Consider the following 20,734-nt stretch of genomic DNA (forward strand, 5'->3'; position numbering starts at 1 on the left):
CCGTTCCATGATTTCTAGTTTATGTAGTTTGCCTTGTTTTTCTTTGGTGAACAGAGATTACTTCTGTTTTTGTGGACTCCCAGGACTGAGTTTTCTGAGCCTTGAAGTAAGAGATTTAGGTAGCCTTCTGTGAAACTTTTCTGGAGGATAATTCCATTGGGAATTGGTGGAGGAATGTTCCATCAGAGAGGCCTCACATGGAGAAGCAGGGATCAGCCTAGTCCCGAGATCATTTGGTCAGTAGAAAATAATTTGCATGCAGTAGAGAAGGTATTGCTAGAGTTTCTTTAAAAACGAACATTGGCATTCATTGTTTTCTCTTCCTGAAGAAAAAACATTAAAGGCATTTTGGCATCTCAGCTTCACTTAAATTTTGAGTGTTCACCCTTTCACTCATCCCTTATTTGCATTACTAAATCTTTTGTGCATCTCTGGCTTTTTCAAAATAGTTCCAAGGATGCCTATCAGATGTCAGACTAGAAAAGATGTTCACTTAGGGATGTTTAAACATAGCAGACTTGTGGAGGTGGAGGTTACTAGCTAATATGAGATCAGCTGTGTCAGTATTTCCCAGGACTGTTCCATCTACTCAGGGTGAACTACCAGGATCTTAATGTGTTGTATCTTGTTCTGCTGCCTGGTCAACACCTCTGCTTTGTTTAGGAGCACACTCAGTTGTGCAACCTGCAAACCAGCTGTGAGAGCTGGCCGTGTGCTTACCAAGAGTTAGTTTACTCTAGAAACAGGGTTTCTACATCAGACAGAGCATTTCATAAAGCTTTATTTTCATAAGTATCTAAGGAAATCCTGTCCTTTCATAGGTGAGTGAATAGTACTTCCTGATGAAGGTGTCTATATGAGAAGTTTCTTAAAGGTTAAATATATTTCTTGGGTTAAGATGGTTTTGATTACCTGCAGCCACTGGCACGCTTGCCTCCTAATTCAACAGGCTGCTTTACTGGGTCTTGGTAATGAAGTAACGAACTGGTACCTGGGACTTTTCTGTTCTGTTTGCTTTCCCTGTATGGGATGGGACAGTGTTCAGGGTATGTGCACAGCTTCAGTTACGTGCTGTTGGCCAAAAATTTCTGGGTTCCTGATCAAGGTACACAGCCATACAGTAGAATCAATGTTGACGGGTATGCCTTGGAAGATTTAGTTACTGTGAAGTAAGCAATTCTTGTTAAGTTTTGTGTGTGTGTGATGCTTTTTTATTACTCTTTTTACTGCAGTCCAGGAATACATTCCACCTCTGTTTGCAGGACTGAAATATTACTCAGATTGTTGCTTTGTGCTTGCCTTGGGGGATGAAAGTGTATTTACTATTAGCATGTTACCTCTACTCAAAAGTCACAATAAAATTGAAAGCGTAAATGCTGTTGCATTGCTAATACAATTTTTTTTAAAAAATGTCTTTCGCTTCTAACATGAGGGTGTATTTTAAAAGGGATTTTGTGCACAACTGATGTTTGCAAGAGTAGTACTACTCAGCAGCAGTTATGACAAATTCTTGGCTTCTGTCCAGTAGGGATCAGAATTTCATGTAATTGCATAACACCAGAAACACAGGGTTCAAGAGAAGTAGTAAATCATGACCTAGTAACAGGAATTGACAGTTTGCACTGATAGTGAGGAAATGTTGTGTCCTTAAGTCACCATATCCCTTTAAACAGGTTTTTGTACCCTACCATGCATGGACTTCCAAGGTTTTTAATGTGCAGAATTGTTTATGTATCCTTCTCAAGTGGTTGTGTTGCAGGTTCTGGAGAGAAAAACAAAATAAGCAAACTGGAATTTATTGGTAAAGTCATGCCAACAGCTGTAACTTAATGCTGAGTTGTCTGTTTGCTCAGCTCTTCATTATACTTAATTGCCACGTTAAAATTAAGGGCTCAGTTCTTTGCCAGATGATAGGCAGGACTGTAATCTTTGGTTGAGTTAGCATCCTTTTACAGTGGAAATCTTTATAACAAACCTCCTTGAAATGCTGGAAATGGGCTTAAATGTCAAGTTTTGAGATGCTCGACTTTTGGGTTTTGGCACTGGCTTTGACCACACAACCTCTGAGACTGATTAAATACAACCAGTTTCCTCTTAATTATTAAGTAGGATAAATGTTGAAAAGCTTCAGTTTATTTGTGCCAGTGTACAGGTCATTATAATTCAATTAGCTTTAAACACACATTATCTAAAAGAGAATTTAGTCTTTTTATTTATTTCTGAAGTCAAGATTTTCAGAGTTTGCTTATTTTACTTAAAAATCATTGTGATTATGCGCTCTGATCAGTTTTTAAAGGCATTTGCAGTGCAAAACTGTAGTAGTAGAAAGGAAGGTAAATCTGTTTCCTATTTCTGGGGCTCCTTACGGAGACAGTCCTCAGTGAACGGCATAACCACATTTTGAGCTCCACGCTGCTCCAGCAATAGTAGCTAACTTCATGCAACCAAATTCTCTCACTTGCCTCATTCTACAGCACTTTTCCCAGCTGGAACTCCACTCGTGTAGTAATCATTTTAGCATTGATCGTGGAAGTTCTGATTAACAAGCTTCTGTCTCTTTTACTATACAGCTCTTCAGTAAGTAGTCAACGTGTATATTTAGCACACGAATTTGGAAGGATAAATATATCAAGCAACAAAATTTGAATAAATATGGCTCAGTAGGTTTGACATCTGGTTGCTTGTGGGAAAGAGGCTCTAGAAATGTTGCACTTCCCACACTCTTGCTATTGTTGGTTACAGAACATTGGAACAAGCAGTTGTTGGGTATTTTTTGAAAAATGACTAAAAATACACTTTTTTAGGGATACAAGCAGCTATGTGGGCCTAGGTGTATCAATAACTGCACTTTAACAACACTTTTTGGCTGGCAGAACTTAAAAGCGTGATATTTCAGTGAAATGTCTCTTCTATAACAAGTGCTATTTGAACTTTTAGGCTTGGAACAACACACGATTCCTGTAGTGAAGATATGTATAGTACCTTGCTGCAAAGGTATCATCAGCTGGAACAGGAAATGGGTCAAGTTGCTGAAGCATGGCTTGAGTGCCAGAAAAGGATAGATGATTATGTTGATGAGCAGGTAAGAATCATGTCAAGTCTCAAGACTATGTAGAGAGCAGTCTGTGAAAGGCTGTGTCTCCGCTGAAGAGTTTTCTTGGTATTTTTATCCAGAGCTTTGAAACAACAGAATGTGGTTTTTTTTTCATTGATGTCAGTCTTTCGGAACAGAAAAGATCACTAACATACTAATATGTTATAGAAGCATCTTCAAATTGTAGAAGCAGATTGTTGTGTCGTTGTTTGGTGATGGTCTTGAATCTTTTTTTGATTACTTCAGCCTGTAAATTACCTATAGCACAGTAACCTGAAACTTTCTTTTCTAGACATCACTGGCAAAAGGAAAAAAATCTACACACCACCCTAGAAAAACCCCTAAGCTTCCAAAATAATAATTGCACTAAATGAAATTCAGAGGAAGAGATTGCTTTTAAAAATTACTGCATGTTGCGTAGTGTGGTGATGACCTTTGTACAGCTGTCAAAATCGGAACTCCAGAGTCTCACTGCAAAAACATTTGAGACCTCTGAAGTTATCCTTTTTCACTAAATACACATTCTGATAGCTGGTTCTTCTGAGTCTGTGCTGTGTTTCAGAAAATAATCACATTATGCTGACTCCTACGTTGTCAAGAAAATTAATTTTCAGAAAAATAGCTGTTTATTTTGCAAGTGGTTGGTTGTACTCTTCCAGAATTGCTCATGTGCTTTTTGTCTCATGTTCAAAGAACTTTATTTTTTAAAAACAACTCAGGATAAGGCTTTGAGTACTGTTCAGTTCAATCTCAAGTATACAAGAAGAAAGAATGTATTGAAATAACTGAAGATACAGAATTTTATAGGATTTTTCCTGTATTTTGGAGTTTTATGAGCATTAGGATTATGGAGATCCAGTTTGAGGTTTAGTAATGCTATGTTACTCCTATAGGTAACAACCATATTTTAAAGTCTTAGAGTACACTGTAAATGCCCTTCAGATGCTGTTTCCTGTGGTGAAGATTTAAGTGAAATTTACTATTAATTCCAGTACCTTCAAGATGGAGACAGGACATAACTAACTTTATTTTTAGAGATTGTTTTATATCTGGACCCTGCATCTGTGAGCTATCAGTTACGAAGTTTTCTCATGGCCTGGCTGCTCTTGTGCACCTAAATATTTGATTGCAGCTCAGAAAAAATTCGTCATTTCTCATTTCGTGCTACTAGAAGTCATTTTTTCCATGGTGTCAGGATGTCATGACTGTCTGATACTGCCTCTCCAATAAGAAAGGGAACCCACTTCAGTTCTCATCATTCACTTATTTTTCCAAAAGATGGATTTTCTTCTGTAGAGTCACGTTCATATCAGACTTTTGACTGTTTGATCTGCACTACTTCAAAATCAACTCTTAACTGATTTTTCTGTACTTTTCTATCAAGGGACCATGCAACTGCCACAACTGCTGTTATACTTTTTTTTTTTCTGCTCAGTGAAGCCTGTATCCTGGTGCAAACAGAAACCCTTCTCCTGTTTGGGGAAGCTTAATAGGATGATTTATTATTTCCTAATGTCCAAAAAAAGCTGCAAGAGGAATGTATAGGGGAAACAATTCAGAAACTTAAACCATCAAATTTTAAGGGACATACTGATATTAATATTCATATTTATATGTATCATTATAAAAAATGCATCATTCAGTATGACCATCTTGCCTGAAATTGCAATGATATTTTTGTCAACAAGGTAGAAATCAGAAAGCCTGGCTACTATGGAAACTGGACCTTAACAGTTAATGCATGTTTATTTGCTGCCTCTTGGCTTAACAAATTTGTGAGTCTTTATTACTAGTGTATCGAACTAGCAACCAGACCATCACAGAGGAAAACCTAAGAATGGTCCTCATTTATCTACTGTGGAACCATATCCAAAATTTTAGACAGGGCATCAGCAGAGATAATTAACGGACCTTCCACTGTGGTATGTTGTGTTAATTTTTCTTGGGAAGAGGGAACAGCTTTTACAAGCAATATTAATACTACTTTTTTTTAGAGACTGGATAAAGCAGTTGTGTCATGCACAGACGTGGAACTATACCATGTGTGAACACTGATAAAATTTAGAATAAGGAATTGCTCATGTCAGCACCTACATGCATCCCATGTTAAAACCTGAGGAAGATGTTATGGGTATCTGGAATACAGGAGAGTTTAATGTATGCAGCTTGTACCTCCTGATCCTGTAGTTCTTACCGAATTTAGACTACACTTAACTCAGGGGATCTTAAATGTATCTGAGTCATTCCCGTAAGCAACGGTTACATAGTCATATATACTTCATGTGAAGGTGTTTCCTGTTTGGGGTTTTTCTTGTTGCTTGCTTGGTTGGCTTTTTAGTCCCGGTAAACTTAATAGAAAAAACATACAGGCACAATTGTTTTTTGTTTTTATGGTGGCTGTATAAATAATTCCTGGCTGCCAAGAGTTTTCTGATAAAAGGATTTATTTTTATTCTTTCTAATGAAACAGACTAAGAAAATAGGTTAGATTCACAAGTAGAATTTGGACTGCTCAAATGGACTATTCACGCTTGATACAGAGTTTTAAGATTTGGAGGCAACAAGCATCCTGTGATGTATGTGTGAACATCAGGGTTCTCCCAGGTGATCTAGTGGTATATGTCAGTTCTGACCGAACTGCTAGTTTTGTTTCATGATAAAATCTATTTCAGAATGGAAAAAATACTTGTTCACCTGCCTGTCTCACTTAACCATGTCTTGTCTGATGGATTTCAAATACTTTTTAGCCTCAAACAGGGAGGAAGGAAGAGGGTGGCAGTGGACCTCTCTTCTCTATTGGGCAGCAGTGGTAGCATATTCGCTGCAGATGTACAAGGCTGAAGTGTAAATTTTCCTTCTGATAGCATTTAATTTATCACCCACACCCTAGCAGAATTCTTGGGTGTGAATCATGTGGTTTGTATTGCAGCTGCTTTGCTCTGCTGAAATGAGTATTCACTGGGGAAAAGAAACAGGGGAGAGATTTCCTATTATTTATGGAATTAATAACTTAAGATACTTGCAGACATGGGTTGTTGGAAAGGCTGTGAAGTTGTAAGTCAGAAAACTTCAGCTTCAGCCCCTGTTTCCTCAAGAGTACCAAGACTTAAACTGTGCTGTTTTCTTTGACAGTTTCTTGGCAGGCTTGAGTAGGCAGCTCCCAGTTAATGCACTGGCTGTTTTAAACGTCATTCTTTGGCATTGAAGTCTTCTCTTATAATGTATAGTGAATGTAAGTGCCTGTCTTTGACAGTGAGGATTCTGCTAGATAGCAGGGCACCTAAACCAGGGAGTGCTGGTGTGTTTAAGTACAGCTTAAGGGTGCCCAGAAGCTGATGGTACAGCCAGGATGAAATTTCCAATGGTGTTGGTCACAAGCTCAACAGTACCTTTCAGTGTCTCTAAGAAATGGTACCAGTGGTTCAAGAATATTTCATACATGTTATTTTTTTTCTTTAAAAAAGCCACACATGTGCATGATAAACTCATTTTTTGTTAATGCGACCTCACTGGAGCAGGGGAAATCAAAACCCACAGTAGTAATTACAATTATGTGCTGCTGATTGTTTCAGAAATTCATTAGGCAAAACTTTACCACTTAATACCATTTCAAATCCCCAGCTTAGAGTTTCATTTTCACAAGTTAAATAATGATATTAACAGTAATACACTTTCGTTAGTAGTAAGACTTTTTAAAATTTTCATCAAGTATTGATTTCTAGATTTATGCTACTGAATATTTTTTTTAAAAAGCTTGCTAGTGGTATAACCTACTGGACTTTGACTCACTGACATATCTCTACAAAGTAATTTGTTCTATTCTATAAAGTGGTAGATTTTTCTAATGAAAACAGGAGCTGTAAAAGATAATGTAAACAGTTGGTTTTCCTCATTGATGGAGTAATGCTCTTAAAATGCTGTAAGGTACAACAGGAGAAGCTTTATTCTTGCGTTTTGCTGTATTAAATTATGTGGAAGGTTTTGCATTTTGTCAGAGTAAATTTATTTACTAAATCAGGAAAACATAATTTGTATACAAAAGGTTATGGGCTGTATGTGCATTTATGGTGATGTGATTCAGACTAATTATGAAGTATTTTTCCAGCCTTAGATAAATCGTGGACATGAATTACATTGAGGAATCAAAGTGGTAAATAGTGTTAGTCTAGGTCACCGCTTAATTTTGTTTACTCTTCTAATTTTTTTGACTCTTTGATTGCATGGTTAGTTCCACATGTGTTACATCTGAGTTTGTACTTGAGCCTGTGTTAAGTCCTTGCTGAAAATCCTGTATCTCTAAATTTGAATGGATTTTAATGTATCTGAGATACTGAGGATTTAATTCCAATTGAAAATGCTATGAAAATACTTAATGAAAAGAAATATTAATATAAGGAATAACAGTGGAAAATTACGACTGGAAAGTAGTGAAAAGAATGTAAAATCTTATGTTTAAGTGACTCAAAGGATTAGCAAATAAAATACACTTCCTATTGGCTAAGTATGTAAATACTTTCAAAATAGTATAGACAAGCTAGGTTTAATGAAACCGATGGACTAATTGACAGCAGTGTAGATTTTCTATGATTAAATCAATGAGTTTTCCTTAAATTCTGTTTTAGATGGCAATGAAAACAAAACAGCGCATGCTAAAGGAAGACTGGGAATTTTTTAAACAGAGGCGTTTTATTGAAGAGCAGGTAGGATTTTTTTTATACCATCCTAAGTTATACTAATGCTTCATATATATTTATAAGACACAAATGTACGAGTTTAGTATATTGTACTAGTTCTGTTGTGATCTGATTCTGCAGCTGTGTCAGGCTGAATTTGGTCAGCTAAAGTAGTTTTTGATGCCTTCGAGTGGGATTCAGAACAGCCAATACATTGAGCATGGAGCTGCCTTGACGTACACGATGGGGAATATTGTGTTCAAGAGTTTAACCTATTCCACTGTGTGTGCAGAGCTGGGGAGTGTGAGCCACGGTAGCTGGGCTGATGGTTGTATCTGTTACAACTCTGGAGGTGGCTCCTACATCTGTTTTGTGGGGAAAAGGCTAAGCAGAACTATCTGCCTGTTTTTAGGCTGTAGTCAGAGAGGGGCTAGTAGAAGTCCCTACCTTATTATAAAACTATCTGCTCTTCAAGATGCAGTACTCTCTTCTGTAGCCTCAAAGTATTCGAGTGTGTGTCATGTTCTCCAGAAGAGTACAATGTGACTTGGCTAGAGTCAAAGACTGTATGGGGAACCTTTCTGTTCCTGTACCACTGTGCAGGAAGAAATGCTAGTCATGGGCCAGAGAAAGAGAGAGTATGACAGTACATTTTAATAAACTTAAACTTAAGCTTAAATTGGCAATGTCTCAAAGCAGTCATCAGTAAGTATATTTTCCTATAAGGAGTATAAGCCTGTGTTAACCATGTCTTTAGAACATCTGGTATACAGGGCTCCTCAGAGGACTTGAGGAAGAATCCTCTTTTTCCTTGATCCTAATTGGACTTAAGTGAACTGTAAGCCCATGGCTGCTTAGGTAAGGATCAGATCTGGGCATCTACAGAAGTGGAAGCTTAGACACATCCTCGTTTAACCTAAGGTTTGTAGGTATCTAATGAAATTAGGTGCTTTCAGGATTAGGTCTGTGCCAAGTGGAAGTTATTTGGGTTGTATTTTTTTACTAATACAGTCAAGTCCTGTTTTGGACAGCTACTTCATTCCTTGAATCTATCCTGTTGTGGCTACAGAGTTAGTCATAATTATTTTTTTTGCAAGCTAAGGGTGAGTTTGCCTTCTCTCTCCACTTGTCAGCAGTGTCCTTTTGTGCATACCATGAAACAAGACAAGAACTGCTCAAGTTCAGAATGCATCAGCAGAAATACCATTCAAGAGGCATACACAAATGAGTCAAGGAAATGGATTTGACCACTTTACTATTTTGTAGTAGAAATGTACTTTCTTTGAAGAGTTTCAGTGCCAAATGCTTGTTGATTGTAACTTTGAACTTCTTCCCTTTTTTCACTCATGATCGAAACACCACCTTCATGAAATTATTTGGAATTATTCTACTTTTGCCCAAAGAACCCTTTTTGATTATGTAATTTGTTAATCATGATGTGCCATTGAATTGTTAATGGAAAGACTTGCGCTGCTAAAACACTGCCTTTATAATTTACTTCAGCTTAATAACAAGAAAGCACTAGCTGGGGAGAACAACTTCACAGACACAATGAGACACATGCTGTCATCACGTTTGAGCATGCCTGACTGTCCCAACTGTAATTATAGAAGAAGGTGAGCTGATGTTTTTCATATGAAATCATAATAAATAAATAATTACTTGTTCAGGGAAAAAGGAAATACATTATTGAAACAAAGAGTATGGTTACTTTAAATGAATGCTACTTAAACAAGGTTATGAAAATCTGCACTCTTAATTCTTGAACAGATGTACTTGCGATGACTGCAGCCTTTCACACATATTAACGTGTGGCATCATGGATTCTCCTCTAACGGATGATATCCACATTAACCAGTTACCACTGCAAATAGATTCTGCACCGGATTACCTGTCTGAGATCCGCCCTCCCAGTATGTCTTCAGCAAGTTCGGGATCAGGTTCCAGCTCACCTATTACAATTCAGCAACATCCCAGACTGATCCTTGCAGATAATGGTTCTGCACCAACTTTGTAAGTTGTTTTTTCTGTTTTACAATTTTGGAGTGAATTGAACTTAAGCAGACAAGTTGTATTGGCTAACTATCATTATGTAATGCTAGTTTTGCCTCAGAAAATTACTTAATAATGGTACCGTATTCAGCAGACCACAACTCCAGTGCTATGTGTTGTGCTAACATAACAAAAAAAAAATCCCATGAAGCTCTTAAACTTATGAGGGCATTGACTTAACAGTGTTGCTACAAGTGCACATAGTATGTACTTTCCTGCTTTGAGATTACAAGGACATCAGATGCTGATCTGCTTTAAAGCATCATTTTAAAATATCACACTTTCTTAGACTGAGCAAGAGAAACTGGTGATCTTTTCTTTGAGGCTTGGCCAGTTCATATGAATCAGTTTAGTTCCAAGAACTGACTCTTTGTTAAGAGGCTTTTAGGATTGCATAAAAATTATTGTCCCTATCAGAAGTACTTGCCACCCTCTTTCTTTTATTGAGATCACAGTGATGGTCAGATTGGAGTCATTAGTCTAATGGTAGACTTCTGCCCCTTCCAAATCTCTGAAGGGTTAAAACTGCTTGATAGGCTGGCTTCTGTATGTGGTTAGTGTACAGCTAACCAGCAGGCTCCTCTGTCATGGGGATATTCAGAAGGAATACTTTTTTAAAAACTGACTTCAGTAGTGATGGGAACACTAATGAAATACCTCTTGTCAGTACAGCCAAGGAAATTGGCATTAGTATTCCGTGTCAATATGGTGTGATGAGCAAGGACAGTGCAGATGTGTGGGATGTTTCTGATGAATATCCCTTCACTAAGTTCAGTTACCTTTAAACATTTACCTTTGCATCTACTACCATCAGTGGTTTAGTCTTCCATAACAGGACTTTAGTTTCTGAGCTGGGGAGTAAGTACTTGAAAACAGATAATGTGGCAATGTGTTTTGCTACGTATTCTTAAATGTATGGTTTGCAATTTCTGGAAACTCTCATTAGTTTTGATGCTGAAATGGCCAAAATTGTTAAATTTGTCTCTTCAGAAGCTGATCCAGCTGAATCTGAGTGTTATTTTTTATAAGAAGCCTATTTTTAGGAAATACCACTGCTCCTTGGGGAAGGGCCATTTTATGTCTCATAATATCTGCTGTGTTTTATTTCCTCATTGCACATTTGAAATATGCCTAATGGTGCCATCATGTAATTAAATTTTGGCGCAGTATCTCATGGAATGCAAAAAGATGAAGTGCGCAGTTTAAGAGCTTTTTTTAAGAGTTCTGGATTGCTGCAGAAACATGAACTAACCAATCTTTGCAACACTTCCCCGGAGCGGATAATTAAACATACACATTCTTTTACTAGCTGTCTGTATAGGAAAAAAAAATCCATTAAGTATTTTAGAGTAGGTTCTGAAAAGCACGTAGATGTGGGGTTGTCTAGGATCTAATTGCTATTGAGAATTTCTAAGAGTTATTGCGATGTGTTTAATGTTCCCTACTTACTGTTACTGGTTTGACATTTAATGTATATAAAAACTTGAATTTTATATTGTGCTTTTTTTCACTTCACACTTTGTGTAAAGGAAATCATTGACATAAAGCTTTCTTCATCAAAGTAAAGGTCATCTGTATCCTGTCGTTACTAATTTGATAGATTCTTGGTCAGAAGACAGTAGTGAAAAAATATTTTACACAGAAATAGCAGAGAATCTTCTTTTCGATCCAGCCTGTCATTCAGGCCTGGAACTGCTCTGTTCAGTAGGATTATATGGCAGTTTGCTTGATTTTACTTGCTTGAAAAAATAAGTTCAGTTAAAAAACTTGGAAGACAATCCTCGGGCTCCTACTTGGAACATTTGTACAGGGGATGCCCTCAACTTGATTTTGTTTTTGTTCTACCTGCTTTCACAATAACTGAGGTTACTGAGCACTGTGATTTATCTAAGCCTCTTTTCCCCTCAGTGGTAGTGATGATGAAGATGTTGCACCGTTATCAGCAAAATTTGCTGATATCTACCCGCTGAATAATTACGATGATGCAGAGGTTGTAGCCAACATGAATGGAATTCACAGTGAGCTAAACGGCGGAGGTGAAAACATGGCATTGAAAGATGAGGTACAGCATTTACAGTGTCATGTCTTTTTCTGGTAGTTGGATGTGCTGGCTGGAGAAAGGCCTGTCCTTCACCCCAGGTTAATGAGTTCACATTGTGCAGTCTCCTCAGGTGAGCAGTACTAGCAGCAGCTCCTCAGAAGCAGATGATGAAGAAGCCGATGGGGAGAGCAGTGGTGAGCCACCAGGAACTCAAAAGGAGGAAATGTCTCTAGGAAAAAGAGCATTAAGGAAAGATGAAGCAAAAATGGATAGTCCACCACCTTCTTATCCCAGTCAGCAGGTATAGTCGTCTAAAAGCAACCCTTTGAGTAAATTAATTTTTGACATGTGGCTGTTTGAATGATAATACACTTACATCTTCAACTAAATATTTAACTTTTAATATGTTATCAGTAGGGGTAGGTATGATACCTAAAATATTTTTCAGCTGATGGTATATTGTCATGACTAATATCTTCCTTTAGTCAAAACGTGAAATATGTTGGTTATATTGAAGGTGGCTTCAGTAAAAGGGGAAAAAATTATTCCTGCCTGTAAGAATGAGAAACAGAAACTAAGAAGCATTTCTGCTTGGAAGTTTGAGCTTGGTCATTGTTAAATATTAATATTAAGTTATTTGAAATTCATGGGGGGCAGAGGGGATTGATGCAAACATTTAGTTAATGGGTACTTTTTAATGTATCTGAGGACTAACTTTCCCTGTTGAAACTCTATGGAGTTAAATCCATTGCATGACTTATGGCATGGTCTTGAGGTGTTTGAATTCTATTTTTTTTATAATGATTTAGGATTATTAAGCTCTTTCCTGTAAGGTCACCAAACCACCTGGCGAACCATGCCTGGGGTATCTGCTCAGCAGGTAGTAGTGTTTGGTTTAACAGCTGAGCGCCAAAGCAAAGCATCCGATGGACTTGTCTTTGTGACTGTATGACTTTTAATCTGAGTCACCCTGCAGCTACAACAGGGGCTCGCTGCTTTCAGAGAGAATGTACCAGTCGTTTTTATTGCTTATTGTACAAAAGAATCCGCATTAGAGGGGGGTACCTTTGAGAGCTTAGATGACAGTCAGGTGGGAACTCCTATTAGATGTTCCCCTGTGGCTAGGATAGTTGCAAGGCCTTCCACGGGAAGTATTTTCTCATATGTTAAGAGTATTAAGCTATTTTTCTTTCATCAGATATGCTGAGATTTTTTTTTCTGTGCATGGCTGACCAATGGCATAATACTTGCATGGGTTGAGACCTCTGTCAAACTAGTTTGAAACTGGTGAAGAGATTAAGCATTTGGTGTGGAAAATCAAGTGAGATTATATAAGTCTACTTGCCTTAGGGAAGCAAACTAAAATGCAAGATAAAAAGGCAGATTTAACCTTTTTATTTTCTCTTTTCTTTGAGGAAAAAACTTTCTCAATTATTCTTAGAAACTCTTAATGGCTTTCTCATTTTTAGCCTGATTTTTCTAATCAGAGCTGAGTATCTACCTTGTAACACTGCATTCAAGTGACTGATTTCACTGGTTCTTGTCATCTGCATTGGAAACTGAGGCATCGTCTGTTGGGGTTGCTCATTTACTCGGTATCTTCATTTCTGTTTGGATTCCTTTTCATGCTCAGTATCGAAAGGTTTGCCAGAACTGGGTTTTTAATCTCACCATGCTGTTTGACATCACTTTTCCATTTTCATTTGTTGTTAGAGTAGTGTTGGTTTCTTGATAATACTAATTCTTTATAAGTATTTTTCTTTCTTCTCTATACACCTAATTATCCAATCATTGTATTTGGTTTATTAAATCTTTAGTTGCTAAGATATACCTTGTGTCAAAGGCTGCAACCCTTTTGAGTGATAATGAGGAGTTACTTGTTTCTGAGATGAAGGCATATTTAAGAAGAATACCAACTGTCAGATTTTTTTCTAGAAAGCTAAGTTAGCTAATGTTGCTTTTTGGAAAAAATGTGCGCTGCCACATTGCTGGGAAAAATAGCAATTGGGAAGTGTTCCTGGTTGTGGTAAAATGATCTTCCAGTGAAATGTTAGATAACAGTGGCAGGAAAACATGCTGAGCTGAGAGAGGAAAACGGAGCTGCTCCTTCCTGGGCTGCTTTTCCTCCAAAGACCTGAATTCTTTTGAGACAACGATGCCTAGTGATACTTTGAGATCAGTAAAAGGTTCTTCTAAGGCATGTATTTCTCGTGGTTGATGCAATTATGAAATTTTCTGTGAGAAATGTCTCCTTCACAGAATAGTTGAGTTTGCAAGGGACATCTTCAGGTAGTCTAGTCCACTCCTGCTCAAATCAAGGTTATATAGAGAACATTGGTCAGCACCGTGTTTGGTCAGGCTTTGAGTATCACCAAGAGCGGAGGCTCCAGAACGGCTGCAGGTAACATGTTCCAGTGTTCAACCATTCAAACCATTCAACCATTAAGTTTGAGTGGAATTTCCTGTATTTCAGTCTGTGCCTATTTCCCTTGCCCTTTCATGGGTTATCACTGAGAGGAGTCTGGCTCTGTCCTTTACTCTCCTTTTCTCCACCCAGTTGGGGAGCACACACTGATAAGATCCCCGAGTCCTATTTCTTGAGACTGAGCAGTCCTAGCTCTCAGCCTCTCTTTGTATAACAGATGCTCCAAGGTCTAAACCATCTTTGTGGTCCTTTGCTGTTCTCACTGCAGTATGTCCATGTCTCTCTTGTACTGGGGAGCCTAGATCTGAACCCAGCACTGGAGGTGTCTCACTGGTGCTGAGCAGAGTGAAAAGATCACCTCCTCTGACATGCTGGCAGTGCTCTGCCTAATGCAGCTCAGGACTACTTCCAGCTTTATCAGCTAATCAACCCTTATTACCACTTTCAGCACCTGCTGTGTTTCCATATGCTTGGAAAATTGTAGAAAATAATAATAATCCAATTTGATTTTTTTTTTACAGGGTGGGTAATTGATTGCCTAGTAATGATCAGGTGCTGTCAAGGTTCCTATTCCTGTCTGTTCTTGATTGTTTGTATCACTATTTTGTTTCTTGTCACTGATAGTGGACATTAAATGTCTATATAGTATGAAATGCTGTCAATTTTTAGGGCGTTCTTTTCTTAACTGAGATGAAAGATCTTTTGCTAATGCTTATACTTCACTACAAGGTTTTTCCATTGGTATTAGGTGAAGGAATTCTGTGGATGCTCTGAAAACGTTAATTGATGTATGCAAAATGAAATAATATTAATTATTACTAAGAGAAAATGATGGGGAAAGTAGGTGATTTTAATGTCTGAGTAGATTGAATTTGAATTTTTTTTTTCATTTTGTTACAGGCTGACCAAGGTCCAAATGCTTGTGAATGTCATGTTTGCAAACAAGAAGCCTCAGGTCTAACAGCGTCTGCGCTTGCAACTGGACGCCTGCCTGCTGGCCACCAGTTCATGAATCCTGAAAAACCTGCACATCCTGCACTTCATCTGTATCCTCACATCCATGGACATATACCATTGCATACAATTCCTCATCTGCCTCGTCCACTCATCCATCCCACCTTGTACACAGCTTCTCCCTTTACACACAATAAGGTAAGACTAACAAAGGAGATGGGTGCATCCTCATCCCAGGAAAAATACTGTACACCTGTATAAACCAGCATGACTGACTATCAACGAAACTATAGAAGCTGTTTTAAACTGTGGTCTGTTTATAGTAGTCCTTCTGGAGGGAATCGTAAGGGGTAGGGAATAGGACAGATTCAGAATAGGTGGAAGCTTTGTACAGCAGGGCTAAGGGTAGCTTTTGTCAGGAAGACTGATCATTTCCTTACTGTGATTAGAAAGCACGTGGACTCAAAGGAGTCTTGAACGGTGGAAACAGTGATGGGAGTTTAGTCAATGTAATAGAACTAATTAAATCTTCATCTCATATCTTGAAGGTCAAAATTTAGTATTCTATTTTGGCAATAATATCCTGAGGTTTCTAGTTCAAAATGTTAGTGTTTTGAGGTTTTTTTTGTTTTGGGTCAAAAGAATTTTGGAGAACCTGCAAAAAAGCAAGTTCTCTGAAAGCACAAAAAACCCCTGAATGAGTAATAAAAAAGAGTAAGATAGGGAGCAACGACTGGGACCAGGTGACAGCTTTTCAGAAGTATGAGTCAAAAGCAAGAATAACTATTAATGTGGTGTTGTTTCATATACTATTTAAATCAGTCAAACTATGGGTGCTGCTGAAAGGGGCAAAGCCTTTGTCATTAGCTATGTAGTCCTGTTGTCGCCCTTTCATCCAGTCCAGTGGTCCTGTGGTTGCAAGGAGAGTAAATTAGTTCGCTAAAATGACTATTTCTCACTCTTACCATCCTTCTTAACCTCCACTTTGTTTTTTCCTGTCTTATCAGTGTCCCTTCCTTATCTCTCTTGCAGTGCACCAGTTCTGTAACTGCAGTGTGCCATTTCTCAACAGCCCGCTGCCATTCTTCTGAAACCCCTAATTGCCATACCCCACCTTCTGCCATCCTCCCGGAGTTCTTTTTTACATCCCCTGTAGCAATCTGTTCAAGCTCCCATCCCTGATCTCTGCTCTTTCCTTTCAGAAGACCTTTGTGTAGCAGAACATCTGCAGCGCACTGTCAGGGCTGCACCAGAAGCCCCATGCAGAGCAGCAGACTGCTGGCGCTGAGAGGCTTTGCAGCACAGGCCAGATCTATTAGCTCTGGCACAGCACCTGAGCCAGCTGGGATCTGTGTATTTATGTTGTACTGGAACTGGAAAGACATATGTGGAAGCTGAAGCTCTAAGGAGCTTTTGCCTTTGAAGAGCCAGCTGAATTCAGCAGAGCTGGTAGTGAATGAGCTAATAGACCCTGTTGGATCAGGCTTGGTTCATCATGGAGCTGTTCTGCCCCGTGAAGTGGTTTTGTACCACGTATGTGAGTTTCTGTTAATGCAGGGTATTCCAGCCCCTCCCACCTTCACCATTAGATAATAAAAACCCTCCTATATAGCAAAAGGAGACTGGATGTATAAGTAGTTTGGCTGTGAGTGTTTAGACTTTCATGTCTGAAATGTCATTTGACTCAGCTGGTATTTTTAATATCCATATCTACTTCTATATAGTTTTTCATTGCATCAAATGTAGTGCAAAAATAGAACAAATTCACTTTTCCTTGGCTTTTTTAAAGGTGACAGTAATTGAATACAGTGCTTGCATTGCACAAGGTCTCTGGGAGAAAGTTACACATTAGAATGTGAATAAACAATTTCAGCCAGAAAGACTTGTCTTTATAATACAAGAAAAAGTATGCATCCCCTTCCCCCCCCATTGCATCTTAAAATAAAAGGGTGTGTTCCTTGCCTGTTAAGTTTTAAGTCAGGAACTTGTTAATACTTGGAGATGAAAAAATCAGAACAATATAATCAACTTTAAAATTATGTTTTCAAATAATTAGTGGGTTTTTTTTTCTTTTTCTACTGCTCTTATTTTTGATCCTGAACTGTTTGTAATCCCTTTATCACAATTGTCTTATGTGGTAATGATTATCATGTCACAGAGGATTGGTTTTGGCAGCTTGGGCTTTGTAAGGTAGTGTTTCCGAACAAGTTCTTCATCGATACAAATACTGTTTTTAATTAAAAGTGGGGGCCTATCAAAATATATTAACTGAAGTATTTTTGGAGAAGGCTTTTTTGCATTCATCAGTTAGCTGAATATAAAAGCAATGTTTGTGATTATGAACTCTATACATGTACAAACAGTCTGTGTAATGTATTATCTGCATTAAAAGTCAACAAACCAGTCTTTTTATCATTCTGGGAAATATTATTATGCTTTTTATAATGCCTTTCACAATTTAAATGCTATGATTTGAATATTGCTGTTGGAGTGACTGTGTAAGCAAACAGAATATTAATGAGGAAAATACTCTTTATTTTTGTAGGCATTACCGCCAGCTCCAGTTCAGAATCATACAAACAAGCATCAAGTATTCAATGCATCTCTTCAAGATCATATTTATCCAAGCTGTTTTGGGAGCACTCCAGATTGGAATAGCTCTAAATTTATAAGTCTTTGGGGATCAGAGATGATGAATGACAAGAACTGGAATCCTGCTACGTTTTTGCCGGATACAATTCCTGGTGAGGGTTTGTTACTACTTCACACTGACTAGTTAAAAGCCTTATGTTTTGAAATGGAGTGTGGCACTTTTCTCCAGGAATGGTAGGTTTCATCATCATGGTTTTAGAGAGTGAGATTCTGGCAGAAATTTGCTGCCATTTCTACTCCAGAGGTGCTGAATATTGAAAAATAAATTCTGTATTGGGCAGTGGATGTTAAAGGCAAAGGAATAGCATGCCAGTTCCCACCTACTGTCATTGTAGAGGTATTTTTGTCTTAAGAAGTTTAGAGTTGCAAAAAAATGGGGATTAAGGGCAAACTTAAATAACTTCTGGTCTTCTGCCACAAAGGCCTGCTCTTTTTCTACAGGGTTGTAAGAGCATTGCTAACGTGGTACCACTTCCTACTGCTTACAGTGCACAGAGACAACTGCATTGTCATTCAAAAAGACAGGCATAGATGAAGCAGAAGGTTGTTTTAAGCCAGGAAGCCTCTGGAAATACTAATGGTTAAAGTAAAAGAGAATAGAAGAGAAATAACGTGTGTGTGTGTGTGTGTGTGTGTGTATGTACGTATGTGTCTTTCCATTCACATCATAGCAAATATTAGAATGTTTTTTTATCAAAATGTATTTGGCTGATATGAGAAAGGAAGCTTGGTTTTGTGTGTTGGCTTTTTTCAGACTGATCTGCTGCTAACTTATGTCAAGCCACTACAGTGATATTTAAAAGGAAAGGCATCAAAAACCTCCAGAAAACTCCCCAGTAGGACAGCTCATCCATTTACAAATGTAGTTAGGGGTAGCTGTTCCAACAGGTGGTTACTGGCAAGCTTGTGTGGAAGGTCTGTCACAAAGTTGTTGCTGTAGTTAGCTGGAATTTCCAATCAGCAAAGATAAGATTTATGACATTTTATTGATAGAAGGATATGTTGTTCCTGCTTGTAATTGCTGTATGGCTAACCTGGACTTCAGGTACTGGAGCTTAAGATGTTGAGCATGTAAAATGGTGTCTAACTTTAATTTTTAAATTATAAATGGATAAAGGTATCTGTAAGATCCTCAGCACTTGTTATGACACATGTAGTAGTGTTCTTAAAATGGTAGCTTTAAGGTTTGTAACTTCTGCTCTGAGACTTCTTACACTTTTTGTTACAGCTATATTATGTGAGGGAGAGAGGGAAAGGAGAATCATTTCACTAATCCTACTAAGCCAGCACTAACAACATATCCTTGCTTGTCTGCATCTGAATTATTGAATGGTTAATTCTAAATGCCATAAAGGCAATTCTGTAATTCTGTGATTCTTAATTACTCTGTCTGTTTCAATTGAAGGGAGTGATATATTAGCACCAGCCCTCTCAGAAATAAGACCTGAAGCACTTCCCACTACATCTAGCAATGAAGCAACAGCAGTTACTGACAGCAAAGAGAAAAAAAATGCTGCAAAGAAGAAATGTCTGTACAATTTCCAGGATGCCTTTATGGAAGCTAATAAAGTTGTCATGGCAACCTCTTCTGCCACTTCTTCTGTCTCCTGCACAGCAACTACAGTGCAGTCAAGCAGCAACCAATTCAAAGTATCATCCAAGAGACCTTCATCGATAGGTAAGGATTTGTAATTAAGATACAGCTTAATAACTGACCCAAGTACATTTAGCTAGCTGTAAAGATATGTGTGTTTATTTTAGTAATATTTATCTTGGTGATTTTTGTTAATTGTAATTCCTGTTATCCTGGATTAAAGAACTTTGTAAAAGACCTTGATGTCGTGGTTTGGAACTGGTAATAGAAAGGTGTTGAAATAGTGCTGATTTTCACAGAAGCTGAGAACATCCAGCACTTTGTGTGATTGTTCGGGTAGTTAATGGAGATTTAACAAATATTTTTTAATAGTAAGTGGTTTCTTTTTCCCTAATTTAGGTGAAGTGTTCCACAACATTAATAAAGAAGACCACAGACATTCTGCACCAGTTGCACCGCGAAATAGTCCTACCAGTTTAGCATCCCTTCCGTCACTGTCTCCTGCTGCACTGTCTCCAGCTTCTACACCACATCTTCCAAATCTTGCTGCTCCTTCTTTCCCCAAAACTGCTGCAACAGCCCCTGGATTTGTGGATCCTCATTCAGGTCTTTGTCCTACTACAGTTGCACCTCCTACTTCAACCACAGACAGCTCTGTAAGTGCCCCACTAAGTGTCTGCAGGTAAGTTTGTTGGTGTTATTGTTGCCCTTCCTTTTTATAGAAGAAGAGGAATTAAAATATCCCTCTCCTCCTTTGCCAATGATTGTGGTGTCGTAAAAGAGCTCTCTGGGTGTTCAGCAAATGAGACCAAGTTCAAATACTTAGTATGTAACGTGATGTGAGCTGTGCAAATATGACTTCTGTTGCAGAATCTAGTTGCTGAGTTTAGAAGCTTAAAAAAATATTTGGTTCCTTTTAGAAATGTGACCTGGGATAAATAAGTCAAGCTCTATTTTTATTAGTCTTTTATTGCCAGTAGCGGTTGCTGCTGAGACAAACCTGTTGTATCCGTTTTCTGTCGTTTTGGCATTACATGGCATGCAGCAGTGAAAAGCTGTGAAGGCTTATGGAGTCTGTTGACAGATTTAGCTCAGATTATAAAAATGTTATGCATGGTCTTGAAACCTGCCACAGAGTAACACATTTTCCTGACTAACACTTAAGACTTCTTAGGTATCGGTGCCACCATTTATACAGTGGTTGTGGTGTGGAAGGATGTTCTGATTTCTGAAGGTTTTCTTGGAGGTT

The 20,734-nt window shown here is 38.1% G+C and overlaps 1 protein-coding gene across 1 annotated transcript in view; it reads left to right on the forward strand.

The window, feature by feature from the left end:
* FAM193A (family with sequence similarity 193, member A) overlaps positions 1-20,734 on the forward strand; it is a 38,617-nt gene that overhangs the window by 8,457 nt on the left and 9,426 nt on the right. The window contains exons 5-14 of the mRNA XM_010190653.1: positions 2,938-3,082; positions 7,717-7,794; positions 9,271-9,383; positions 9,538-9,780; positions 11,728-11,881; positions 11,982-12,161; positions 15,186-15,437; positions 17,785-17,983; positions 19,297-19,569; positions 19,885-20,167. Of these exons, the coding sequence (XP_010188955.1) occupies positions 2,938-3,082; positions 7,717-7,794; positions 9,271-9,383; positions 9,538-9,780; positions 11,728-11,881; positions 11,982-12,161; positions 15,186-15,437; positions 17,785-17,983; positions 19,297-19,569; positions 19,885-20,167 (1,920 nt within the window). The remainder of the gene's footprint in view (positions 1-2,937; positions 3,083-7,716; positions 7,795-9,270; positions 9,384-9,537; positions 9,781-11,727; positions 11,882-11,981; positions 12,162-15,185; positions 15,438-17,784; positions 17,984-19,296; positions 19,570-19,884; positions 20,168-20,734) is intronic.

This window comes from Mesitornis unicolor, unplaced genomic scaffold, assembly GCF_000695765.1.
Source record: "Mesitornis unicolor isolate BGI_N332 unplaced genomic scaffold, ASM69576v1 scaffold41408, whole genome shotgun sequence".
Taxonomy (NCBI): Eukaryota; Metazoa; Chordata; class Aves; order Mesitornithiformes; family Mesitornithidae; genus Mesitornis; species Mesitornis unicolor.